Raw genomic sequence first — 12,516 nt, 5'->3', positions numbered from 1 at the left:
GAGCTGCGCAAATCCATGTTCATTATCAGTATGAATGTGCGCAGCTCGTCAGTGAACAACGGCTGTGTGTAGTATATACGGCTCAACGTGAAATCCCGCACCTGATGGCATTTACCGCTGATTACAGAACCGGCTTTACTCACAAAACGCGCAAGCATGAATCGGCCGATTCGGATCGGTGCATCCCTACTTAGGGTGAGGCCCAGTCCACTTCTCTCCTGCAACACAAAAGAAAGACAGTGACTGAACAATTAGCAGTACATCACATACATGATTTTATTGACCTGTGCTTTTCATTTGTCCACAATTTAAGTTTAATAAGCAGTTTTTCCACATCAATGTCATTGTAGTGCTAAATATAAACGATGACTGGAAAATGATGTAGACTTAATCTTGTGAGAGATAACTGCTTTTTAAATAATTGTTTTGTTTATTACTTTTTATCATGACAGTAATTGGAATAGCCATTCTAAAATTAAAAAGGAAAATGTAAATGTTTCAATAAATGTTCTAAATTATTAATGGAAGGTATTAGTCAAACAAATTGTTGGTAAATCAGTTAATCATCTGCATCCCTATAATTACCAATGAAATTATGTCAAATCCATCAGAGCCAAAGAAGACCTCTCTCTTTCCGTTCACATGACACATGATGAACAGAAGACCAAAAACAGCACTGCAGAAATGGGGAAAAACTGTGTAAGAAAGTTGTTATATAATATTATTACCACAAAGACATTTGGGCGGGAAAGACAAAGGGTGCAGAGATGCAAGTAAAATGCACTGACTTTATACTCCAGTGCTTCATGCGTGACCGTCTTCAGCTTGTCTTTGACTGGACGAGATTTGGAGAGAGTCAGAATTTCCTCCACCTCATTGGCTGAGAGACCTGCCTTAATTCCTGCCAGTGAAGAAAGGCAGAAAGAATGCTATTAATTGTTGTCATGTTTTATTGTCTTGTTTTAGCATAGATAAATACGCCAGTCTCCATCATGGTGCAAAATAAATAATGACATTTTATGTTTATTTTTTTCATTTAATATTTTAATTCCTCAGTGAGTGAGGCAGCCTGACTGTCCTGATGAGTGCGCCACTTTCTCTTCCAGAGCTCTCTAGACACCCTTCCCAGCACGTCTCCCTCGTTTTCTCTCTCTGCTACAGCTGTCACAAAACACATTGCATTCAAAGAGTCTGAAATGGCAACATAAGAAAATAAAAAAGACGTTATTTTCTTTAATCAAAAGACTTGAATGTCAGGTCAGAGAAAACACTAACCATATAATTGGCCTTGTGATTTACTGTCCACCAGTCAAGGGTGTTGCCTTTGGCTGGAGATGCTGAGCGAGATTGGATTCAGCATCCAATGTGGAGAATGGATGGATGGATCGATGTGTTCCTTAACTCTAAGTATTAATAAACACAACACCTGTTTCTCTAAACTTATGCATGTCAGTCACAGTGGCACTTCTAGACCACAGTAACTGGGGGCCAAGGAGGGGCCACTTGTGGTTTTAGGGGGCACATTTTAACTTTCTTAACGTTTCAGGATTATTTCAAGTCATTTTTCATTGTCACATATCACTCAGAAATCTCTAGAAACATTGGCGAAGGGTGAACCATCTCCAGGTAAAAGTAACCTAATATTAGTGTAATCTTTTAACAGCGTGCATTATAAATCCATGCTATTAGTCAGATAAGTGTAATTTTGCCCATTACATTCATAAGATCAACAGAATTGTGTGTGATATAATGCTCAATGCTAATAAACAGTATATTAATACTTTTCTCCTCTGTTGATGGAATTGTTGCAATTCCTCCAAGATTTCAAATCTGAACTCAGAGTAATATATTTATGCGTGACCAGAGGCGTTGAGAAACACTCCCATAGGCTGAGGAATGTGGAAGTAAAGCGGGTCAATAGTTCCAAACAACCAGCTCCAGCATTGAAGCCCAACACTGTAATAGTGACCATAACCAGATACTAGTTGTCATATTTTCATGTTTTTAGTCTTTCTGCAATCTTTCTCTCCCTGTAGGAGGTTGAATGAGTTTTAGTAAAGACTGCATTCAAGAAATACGATAAAAATGTATGCTTAATGCAATTTTTTTTCCATCTTTTCTATTATGTTAAATGCCATATTTGCTTGCCTTTTATAATATTCACTTATGTTGTATATTTGAATATCATAAAATAACATGAGTTAATTTTTTATTTCTTTTTATTATTTAACATTAAAATCGTTAAATCGAAACATATAAAAAAATGAGTGTTTGATCATTTCCAAACACACATTCAAATGTATTTAATCTTAAATATTACACTAACTGTAATATAAATACTATATTAGAAAATGTTATCTTTTAAATGGTCTGGATCATTATTGCACATATTGTTTTGTACAAAAAACTCCTCAAAATATTAACTGATTAGAACTGAACTACATATTACAATTATTTAACTGAATAAAAGTTACACTTAAGGTGTTTGGTCACATTTGACTGTCAAAGAGTATGAGAACATATTAATGCTGTCTCTTTATCACTCCCCAGAATAAAGTACGATTGTAAAACGTATTCAGAGTAGTTATCAATACACAATCAGTGCACATTATGTGTTAATAGTTACTCGAAATTGCGGCAAATATAGGGAAACTGCTGTCTATCCTACTTAAACCCATTCAAACAAATTGACAGCGCGGAGTTGTTTGGAACTATTGAGAGCTCCATGAACCACGTGACCGCGCGGCGGCGAGATCAAAGCGTGTCGCAACTCTCTTTCTCAACGGCTCTGACAGACAAAAGTCTATCATGTATTTATGAGTGAAGTTTGATTTAAACCCTACCTGACAGACACCTCACATTCATCTTCTCCAGAGAACACCTTTGTAATAGTATTGTTTAGTATTTTTAACATGACAGTAATTGGAGCAGCTTTTCTAGAAATATAAAGCATAACGTAAAATAATTTATGGCATTAATCAAGCCAATTATTAACAGTAGTTATCGGGTTAACATTCCCAGTTTATAGTTACCATTACTCATTGAGGTGTCCTATCCCTAAGGATAGGACACCTCAATGAGTAAGTCAGGCTGGGTAATATCCCGATGAGTGCTCCAGATATTCTTCCAGAGTTCTCTAGAGTCTAGACACCCGTTCCACCAGCGCACCTCCCTCTTTTTCTTTCTCAGCTACAGCTGTCACAAAACGCATTGCATTCATAGTGCCTTAGTTGGAAAGAAAGGGATAAAAAGAGATTAACTGTGATTAACCTGAACAACCAATGCTTACATACAAATAAAAGAGCTTATTTAAATAAACAGAAAGACCTTTTCCCATAAATTTATAATAAAAATGACTTTGAAAATAGTCCAGCATTCTTCTTCTTTTTTCGTGTGAGAAATTAGCCTAAGTATGACTTAGTTTATGTTCTTATAAGCCATCATAAAGAGAAATAGTGGTTTAAATACCTTTCTTAGAAGGTAAAGGTGGATTCACGGGGACTCCAAAGAACTCAGACAGCTGCTTCAAATCTGTGATCATGTAATAAAACTTATTTTGGACCATTCCAGGTTCCTGGTTACCTAGAAATAAACAAAATGGTTTTGTGACATTGTCAAGAATATCTCAACGAAAGCAACAGTTTGACATTTACCTGAACCATGAAAGACTCCCCCTAAAAATGCCGGTCTTAATTTGAGGTCGATGTTCCAAACATTTCTATAGCGACACAGCACCTTAAAACACAAAATTAACTCACAATATTGACACTGCATTTGCACCGATAGCATGGCAATGAACGTATCTAGGATGAAAAAACATTACGCACCTCAAATGCAAGCCAGGAATAAGGAGAGATGACATCATAGAACAACTCGATTACTTTTTTGGAACTGGACATCTGTAATAAACAATCACAATATAATATTATATGTATATATATATAATGGTATATAATAATATTCACATATCTGAACACATAATAGACTACAGTGTATATTACAGTATATTATAATAGCATTTACAAGCATGATACCACAATACCCTTGCTGTGTTCTTGTTCTGATTCCTTTTAATGGGAGAAGAACGTAGCTGCAGGTAGGAGATCTCTACAGGGTAGAATCTACAAATGAAGAAAAGACATAGGCAACCCCCTACCCTTAACTGTCTGTTTTATACTTCCCCTTTTGAATTTCTCCAAACCTGTTTGGAATTCTTCTCCTCTTCTTGGAAATCACTCATCTGCCACTATGTGTTTAAAAGTTGTTGGCACACCAGCTTCACTATGGGATCACTATGTTTCATATGCTTTGCAACTCATTGGCACATGCTGTACAGTCTCCGGGAGTTCACATACTATACCTTCTTGACTAATGTTCCCAATTCCAAAAAAGTGACACAATCTCACTGTGCTTATACTCTCAGTGAAAAGAAAAATAATGTTAAAGTTGAATGCAATTAAAATGAGAGAAAATCTAGACCACTATTAAAGGGGTTATTAAATGGATTTTGTAAATTATTTAAATGTTCCTTGAGCCATTAAAAATAAACTACCCACTTGTTCCTTATCCTTCTGATATCTGTATACAAAGATGCAAACAAGCTGTTTAAACCAAACACATCAAAGTTACCATATTTGCTTTTGAGTTGATGCGTAGTGACACTCGCATTCAGCGTAATCAAATGTCAAGTCATTGAGTGACCTAATGCCCTTCGATGTCTTGCACTGGAGGCAGTGCTTATGCAAACAAATGAACCAAACATGCCATTTTCTGAGGGTTATTACTTAAATGCTTTTTTTATTGATGAGGACATTGTAAGGATGTATAAACATAAAAATACCTCTTTTATGTCACAAGATTTATGTCATGGCCCCTATAATGGCTAAATGCCACTCATCGGTAGCTTAACAACGATTATTAATATTCAATTCAATTCAATTCATGGAAATCCCATAGCAGAAACAGAGAAACAAACAGAAAAATAATTAGCGTAGCTGCTGTTCCAACCAAGCAAAAATTATGTGTTTAGCCCAAGCCGAAGAATGCTGCTCTGCATGTGATCAGATGTAACTGAAGTACAACGTTATGAGATACATTATGTGAATATAACATAATAAACAAAACTCTTCTTTGACTCAAAATAAACTTAACACAACAGACCTTAGTCAGGGTTGAATTTTTATATTTAATTGAATTTTATATGGATGAAAATAGGGCTGTAAGGGATTTTCAATAATTGATCTTTTCAATAACACCCACTGTAGAAAGTGATTATTGTTCTTCAACTGAACAGTCAGTATGGTGTTAAACAACAGTACAATCCATTGAACATAATGTATTTTTATCCCACACAGCTGCTACCCTGATTAAGGTTTATATATTGCATGAGCTGCACGTATTTTGAGTTGTTTTAAAATGACGTGAACAATGCAAGGTGCCTAAAACCACCTTAGCTGTTATTAATCCACTGTAAACCACAGCTTCACAGGGCTTATTGCTTTTATAAAACCTTTTCCATATATGTAGTAAGGTTTCACAAAATAACACAGAGCAAATAAAGTGTAATGATATTAATAAAAACATTATTCTTCCACCAATGTAATTCCTCAGAAACAGCTGTGGTTGCAACAAAGTGGTTGCGGAGCAACACAAATGTAAACATAGGTGTGTGTTTGTAGAGTAATTTACAACAGCTTTGAACATGGCTCAGCCAATCAGAATCAAGGAGTCGAACTATCCTTTTTATAATTTGGGTTTTACCACAGCCATATCACCCTATAGCCCAAAACTGGTTGCCCACTGAAGCTAAGCAGGGTTGAGCCTGGTCAGTACCTGGATGGGAGACCTCCTGGGAAAACTTGGTTGCTGCTGATGTTAGTGAGACTAGCAGGGGTGCTCACCCTGTGCTGTTGTTCCAAACGCCCCAGTATAGTGACGGGGACACTACACTGCCAAAAAGCACTGTCTTTCGACACTAAAACATGGCCTTGACTCTCAGCGGTCATTAAAAATCCCATGGAACTTCTTGTAAAGAATAGGGGTGTAATCCACATGTAAGTATCCTCGATAGGAGTCAGGTGATTAAACATGTAGTGAATAACAAGACCAGACACCTTAGTGTGTGAAGTCCTGGGTTTATGTAGAGCTGTAGATAAGGGTGATGGCAAACATGTGTTGATTTAAAAAGGGTGTGCAGGTGATGGTCAGAGAGGATTATGGGAAATGCAGTGTGCTGAAGTGACCGGCAGTTTATTAAACTAAGAGTTTATTAAAAGGTCATGAAACACTAAGCTACAGTTAACCCTATAAACTAGCCTACATATTATGTTTGATACACATATTTCTAAAGCCTCTAATAATTAACATGATCAAAACCTTCTTCTACATGACTTCTTTCACCTGACTGATAGCACTTACCATAGTAAGTAACAGTAAGTAAAATGCAATAGAAGACCATTATAAATTCCACAAAGAATCTTTCTGTGATCAGTTCTTTAAAAAAATGTCAAAAGTATTTTACTAATATTAAGAATCTTTTTCAGTCTTTTTCCAAGAACCTGTTGTGCAATGGAATAAGTTCCATGGATATTAAAGGTTTCTCATGGAACCACTGATGCCAATAAAAACCTTTATTTTTAGACTGGAGTAATGGCTGCTAATTTAGTTTTGCCATCACAGGAATAATCTGCATTTTAAAATATAAAATAAATTGCAATGATGTTCCACACTATTCCGTTTGTTACAGTACTTTTTAATTAAATGAATGGACCCTTGGTGAGCACATACTAATTTTGTCTCCATTGTTTTTTTTTCGATCTTTTGTATTATGTTGTTTTTGTAATTTTAATAAAATTTGTATATTTTTAGAAGTATAGAGGAGCAGTGATCACATTTTGGCTGTGGGTTTGTCAGGCTGAGGCCCCGACCACTTCTCCCCTGTAACACAAAAGAAAGACAATTGGACTATGAACAGTAGGTTTAATATATTATTAGATGTTCATTTCTCAAGGTTAGTTAGGAATTCATGGTTTAAACCATGATCAAGTGCAAGAAACCATCAAAAAAACAGTAAAAAAAAAAATCCATAGTTACCAATGCAATGAGCCATGAGCTCAAATCTGTCAGAACCAAAGAAGACCTCAGCTTTCCCGTTCACATGACACACAATGCAAGGGAAACCAAAGGCCTGCAAAAATAGGTGTATGTAAGGAATATGTATTATACTTTTACCACAAAGACATTCTGATTAGAAAGACAAAGACAAAAATAAAAGACACTGACTTTATGCTGCAGCGCTTCATTGGTGACACTCTTAAGTTTGTCTTTGATTGGCTGAGATTTGGCGAGGGTCAGAAGTTCCTCCACCTGATCGGCTGAGAGACCTGCCTTTAATCCTGCCTGTGCAAAACAAAAAATAAAAAAAGTATGATTTAATATAGTGGTAATGTACAGTGATATAATAATAGAAGATAGAACATGTCAATTAATTCTAATGTAGGTTCTGCCTCTGACACCTCTTAATTTTAAAACAGCTAATCTTGGGTATAGGATACCTCAGTGAGTGAGGCAGGCTGGGTAATGTCCTGATCAGTACTCCAGATTCTTTTCCAGAGTTCTCTGGTTACCCTCTCCACTTGCACATCTCCCTCTCTTTCTGCTACAGCTGTCACAAAACGCATCGCATTCAGTGAGCCTACATGGAAAATGAAAAAGAATAAAAGATATGGTGACAAAGTGATTAAAAGGTATTTTCTCTTAAACAAAAATTGCTCTTGTATCTGACAGAAAGAAAAATCCACAAGTAAAGCTTGAATTGCGCATGTGGTCATGAGTGCCATAGTAAAGAAACAACAGTTTGAATACCTTTCTCAAACATCGCCTCAAAAGGGTTTGAAGGTGGAGACAAAGGGACGCCAAAATAGCCAGACAGCCGTGTCAGATCTGTGCTCATGTAAAGAAACTTATTTGGGACCAATCCAGGGGGGCGGTTGCCTAAAATAGAAGAAACAAATGTATTATCTTATCTATAAAAGCAAGCTTTTATAATGCTGTAATTAAGTGGTTATTGAATAGTTAAAGGAACCGTGTGTAAGAAATTTATTTCAGTTAATCATAAAATGGCCCTGACATGTCACTAGACATTAAGAAATCATGTTCATTTCAAATACTTATATCACAGACAACAGTGGTCAGGCCAGGATTTTGTCATTTAAAAGTGAAAGTTGCAGCCCTCAACTGATGTTGATGTTGTCATGTTGTGTTTTGGTCTGAGGCTCCACCCTCCAGCTATCTACCAATCACGAAGTCAGTAGAGTTTCGTGCTCCGGGTTGCCAGCTCTGCTCTAGTTACAGCTGCAGCTACGAACGTGCCGGATAAAACATGTATAACGTTACGAAACCTAAAAGACCTTGTTATGAATCCGAAATACGTCGTGACAAAGTCCGAAATAAAACAAGGATTTGTATAGGAGATGCCTTTTAAAGATGGAAACGGCTGAAAACGGATCCTGCAGCTTAGCTGGCAACCTCGAGTCAGGGGGGAAGGGGAGGGGATACACCCCATATAGACCTTTTTCACAGAAACCGGAAATACGCAATCGCAGGGTATGCAGACTTCCTGTGTAATGTCAACACAGCAGAAAGCCGGGTAATTTAAAATTAAAATGGAGAGAGTCTACACAACTTCCCTCACTGGTTTGCCAAAAATAACTTTTGCCGACCTGATAAGAGTCGTGGAGGAAAACTCCATCACAAAGAGGAACAAATTGGATAAAGGATATAAATTTTTCCACTAAGAGTTTATCCGGGACGTTCTAAAACGCTTAACGTGGCTTAACGTACGTAAAAAACGACCAGGAAACCCCACATTTCTGTCAAACCTTACTTGGAACAAACACTAACTACTATCAAAAGAACGAGCCCTTATTCCACAGATAAAGTGAATAATATCACGTTAAGCGTTTTCTCCCCCATAGAAGCCCATTGTAAGAAAACAGTTTAACGTGGTTTAACTTACCTTAACAGCGACCAGGGAAGACCAAACTTCTGTTAAATTTCACTTATAATAAACACTTTCTGCTCTCAAAAGAACGAGCTCTCATTCAGCGTATAAAGTGATCGCCCCCCATAGAAGTCCATTATACAAAAAAAAAGCTTAATGTGGCTTAAAATTTTACTTATAATAAACACTTTCTGCTGTCAAAAGAATGAGCTCTTATTCAGCATATAAAGTGAATAATATCACGCTTTTCTCCCTATAGAACTCCATTAAGGAAAAAGCTTAACATGGTTTGTTATAATGGACTTCTATGGGGGGCGATCACTTTATGCTGAATAAGAGCTCGTTCTTTTGACAGCAGCAAGTATTTATTATAAGTAAAATTTAATAGAAGTTTGGTTTTCCCTGGTCGCTGTTGAGGTACGTTAAACCACATTAAGCTTTTCCTTATAATGGGCTTATTTGGGGGAGAAAACGCTTAACGTGATATTATTCACTTTATCTGTGGAATAAGGGCTCGTTCTTTTGATAGTAGTTAGTGTTTGTTCCAAGTAAGGTTTGACAGAAACTTTAAGCGTTTTAGAACGTCCCGTTTATCCATAACTTTCAAGGTAAGTAGCGTAGCTAACGTTAAAGAGCAATCAGGCTAACAAATTACTAGTGTGTCCACTTAGACCGAGGACTAGGGTTATAAGGTTATGTATGGATAGTATAGAGGACATGTACAACTTTATTAAAGCAATATAACAGTCGTGGTCTTGATGTTACAAACAATCTTGCTCAATGTTTTCGCCATCTTTGTTGTTTAACTGGTTACCGGCATACTGGGGCGGAAATAGGTTTACACAGCAATTGCGTATTTCCGGTGCAAAATACGGAAGTTGTGAGAAAGGTCTAAAGGGTTCTACAGTATTTTGAAAGTGATTGCAGTACCAGTGTTGGCCACAATCCTACATACGGTTCCTTTAATATTAACTGGATATTGCTCCCATTAGAGCCTAATATTAGTTACTTTTGAAATGTTTAAGTTAAGAGTGCAACATAACACTTTGTTTTGGTATTTTAACTAAGACTATCTAAAGTATCTAAAGCCATATTGACTGTTCCAGTGACAATTGAGACTTACTTGTGAAATACGCAAATAAAATGTCCAGTAACCAATAGCAGGATAATACTTTTTTTTGTTTAAAATGTGAGATATTATTAAATAACCACATTCCATATTCACTATTCATAAAGTGCCTTGCAAAAGTATTCATACCCCTTCATTTTTTTTTTACATTTTGTTTTGTTGCAGCATTATGTTAAACTGCTTTAAATTAGTTTTCCCCCACATCAATTTACACTCCATACACCATAATAATGACAAAGCAAAAACCAGATTTGCAAATTTTACAAATTTATTAAAAATAAAACAACATTGCATAAGTATTCATACCCTTAACTCAGTACATAATTGAAGCACCTTTACAGCCTCAAGTCTTTTTGGGTATGATGTGACGAGTTTGCACATCTGCATTTGGCAATTATCTGCCATTCTTTGCCCCACCTTTTCACATCCCAAGCTCTGTCAGCTTGGATAGGGGCTGGCAGACATTTTCTAGAGTCCTAGTTGTTCCAAGCGTCTTCCATTATGGATGGAGGCTACATGCTTCTGTGAACCTTCAATGCAGCTGATTTTTTTTTTCTGAACTCTTCCCTAGATCATTGCCTTAACGCAAGTCTGTCACTGAGCTCTACAGGCAGTTATCTTGACCTCAGGACTTGGTTTTTGCTCTGATATACATTTTTCAGCTGTTAGACCTTTTCTTAGAGGTGTATGCCTTTCTAAATCATACTCGTTCAAATGAATTTGCCACAGTTTAACTCCACTTGAAGTGTACTAACATCTAGAAGAAATATGAATGCTCCCAAGCTAAATTTCGAGTGTCCCAGAAAATGGATTGAATACTTATGCAACGGGATCTTTTTTTATTTTTTTATTTCTAATAAATTTGCAAAGTTGTTACAAACCTGTTTTGTGCTTTGTCATTTTATGGTGTATGAGATGTAGGTCTATGAAAAGTAATTTAAAGCAGTTTAACAGAATGCTGCAATAAAACGTGAAAAAATGAAGGGGAATGAATACTTTTGCAAGGCACTGTACGCACATACACCCATTACCTGAGCCATGCATGACTCCCCCTAAATATGCTGGTTTAAATTTGAGCTCGATGTTCCAAACACTTCTATAGCGACACAGCACCTTAAAACACAAAACAACACATTATATGACAACATTTGGATTGCAATGAACTACTTAAAGGGAGAAAACATTACGCACCTCAAATGCCAGCCAGGTATACGGTGAAACAACATCATAGAAGAGCTCGACCACTTTTTTCGAACTGGACATCTGTTCATCAAACCGAACTTATTTTTATTATTATTATTATACATAATAAGAATAAAATCATTTACATTCACGCGAGCACCTTACCATTTGCCTCACTATCTCACTTGTGCACTTAACGAGAAACTGTGTTAAAGTTCAGTGAAGTTAGAACCAGAGATTAATCAACAACAACCTTGTATTGCGGAAAGCCCCTCAATCGCGACACTCTAGCAACGACTGAGGTTTACTACAAAAAAAAAAAAGAATTTGTACGAATTATGAACGCCGTTTAGGAACAACGCAAATATTACTCAGTAGTGACAGGCGCTTTCAAAACACTGCTTCGTTCGTGGAGCTTCTGAATCTTTGTGAATCATTTGTTTCGAATCAGTGACTCGGAGCTCAAAGTCACGTGGTTTCAGTCTTTGATGCATTTTATGAATGCGTATAGAAATTCGTATAGTTGTTGGTCTATTATATGTTTCATTAACTAAGCTCTTCTTAAAAAAACAATATAAATAAAATAATACATAATATGATTTGTTAATTGAATTTACCGCTTTTTAATTTCATTTTCAGTAGAACCGTTGCAAGTGGATTGTAAAAGGCGTTTTATGACTATTTTTGTTGCATTTTACACCATTGAAAACCAGCAGGTGGCACAAGCGCATGGCGTTTCGAGCGCTTTAAAAAATGAATCATTAAGGCAATTGGTTCATTTGATTCAAATTTTACGGAAGACCCTTTAGACCGGACCGCTGAAGTTAAAAAGTAAATGCAATAGCAAATGCATGGCTTGTTTGATTAAAAACTAAGGTTTGTAGTTACTAATACAATTTTAAAGTCCCCCTGAAATCAAAATTAAAGTTTTTTGGCTTTTAGTATGAATATATTAGTTTTAAGATTATCTATAAGCTAGTGTGTTTCAAAGCAGTGACAAAATTCGCTTTTACAAGATATGGGCATTCAAAACTTACACTCTCGTCACTTCCGCCAATATGAATCAAGGATTTTGATGATATCACCGCGCACTTCAGTTTCAGATCAAACGTTCTGTCCAATAAAATGCTCTCTAGAGTCCGTAGTGTCCCGCCCCCTACACAGAGACGCGGAGCAGATCATATGCGCTCATATGCGCGGTCGG

At 36.5% G+C, this 12,516-nt stretch overlaps 1 protein-coding gene and 1 pseudogene across 1 annotated transcript; both read right to left on the bottom strand.

Annotated features, from left to right (window-relative positions):
- Positions 1 to 190: 190 nt before the first annotated feature.
- On the bottom strand, positions 191 to 3,899 carry LOC141343171 (glutathione S-transferase kappa 1-like; annotated as a pseudogene).
- Positions 3,900 to 6,730: 2,831 nt separating this feature from the next.
- Positions 6,731 to 11,757, bottom strand: gstk1 (glutathione S-transferase kappa 1). The gene is made up of 8 exons (XM_073846731.1): positions 11,478 to 11,757; positions 11,322 to 11,393; positions 11,162 to 11,243; positions 7,864 to 7,992; positions 7,554 to 7,693; positions 7,282 to 7,398; positions 7,093 to 7,186; positions 6,731 to 6,936 (listed from the first exon to the last, which is right to left on the bottom strand). Exons 1-8 carry the CDS (start codon positions 11,478 to 11,480, stop codon positions 6,887 to 6,889), a joined length of 687 nt encoding a protein of 228 aa, XP_073702832.1. The 5' UTR covers positions 11,481 to 11,757; the 3' UTR covers positions 6,731 to 6,886.
- Between the last annotated feature and the right edge of the window lie 759 nt (positions 11,758 to 12,516).

The sequence above is a fragment of the Garra rufa genome, chromosome 9, assembly GCF_049309525.1.
Source record: "Garra rufa chromosome 9, GarRuf1.0, whole genome shotgun sequence".
In the NCBI taxonomy this organism is placed as follows: Eukaryota; Metazoa; Chordata; class Actinopteri; order Cypriniformes; family Cyprinidae; genus Garra; species Garra rufa.
The sequence above is the reverse complement of the archived record's forward strand: the minus strand, read 5'-3'. Positions and strand labels throughout refer to the sequence as shown.

Excerpts from the sequence above, each read along its gene's own strand:
- gstk1 (XM_073846731.1), bottom strand. Across the intron at positions 7,187-7,281 it reads ATGAAGCGCTGCAGCATAAA|GCCTTTGGTTTCCCTTGCAT; the intron begins GTCAGTGTCTTT and ends CTATTTTTGCAG. Across the intron at positions 6,937-7,092 it reads GCTCATGGCTCATTGCATTG|GGGAGAAGTGGTCGGGGCCT; the intron begins GTAACTATGGAT and ends TTTGTGTTACAG.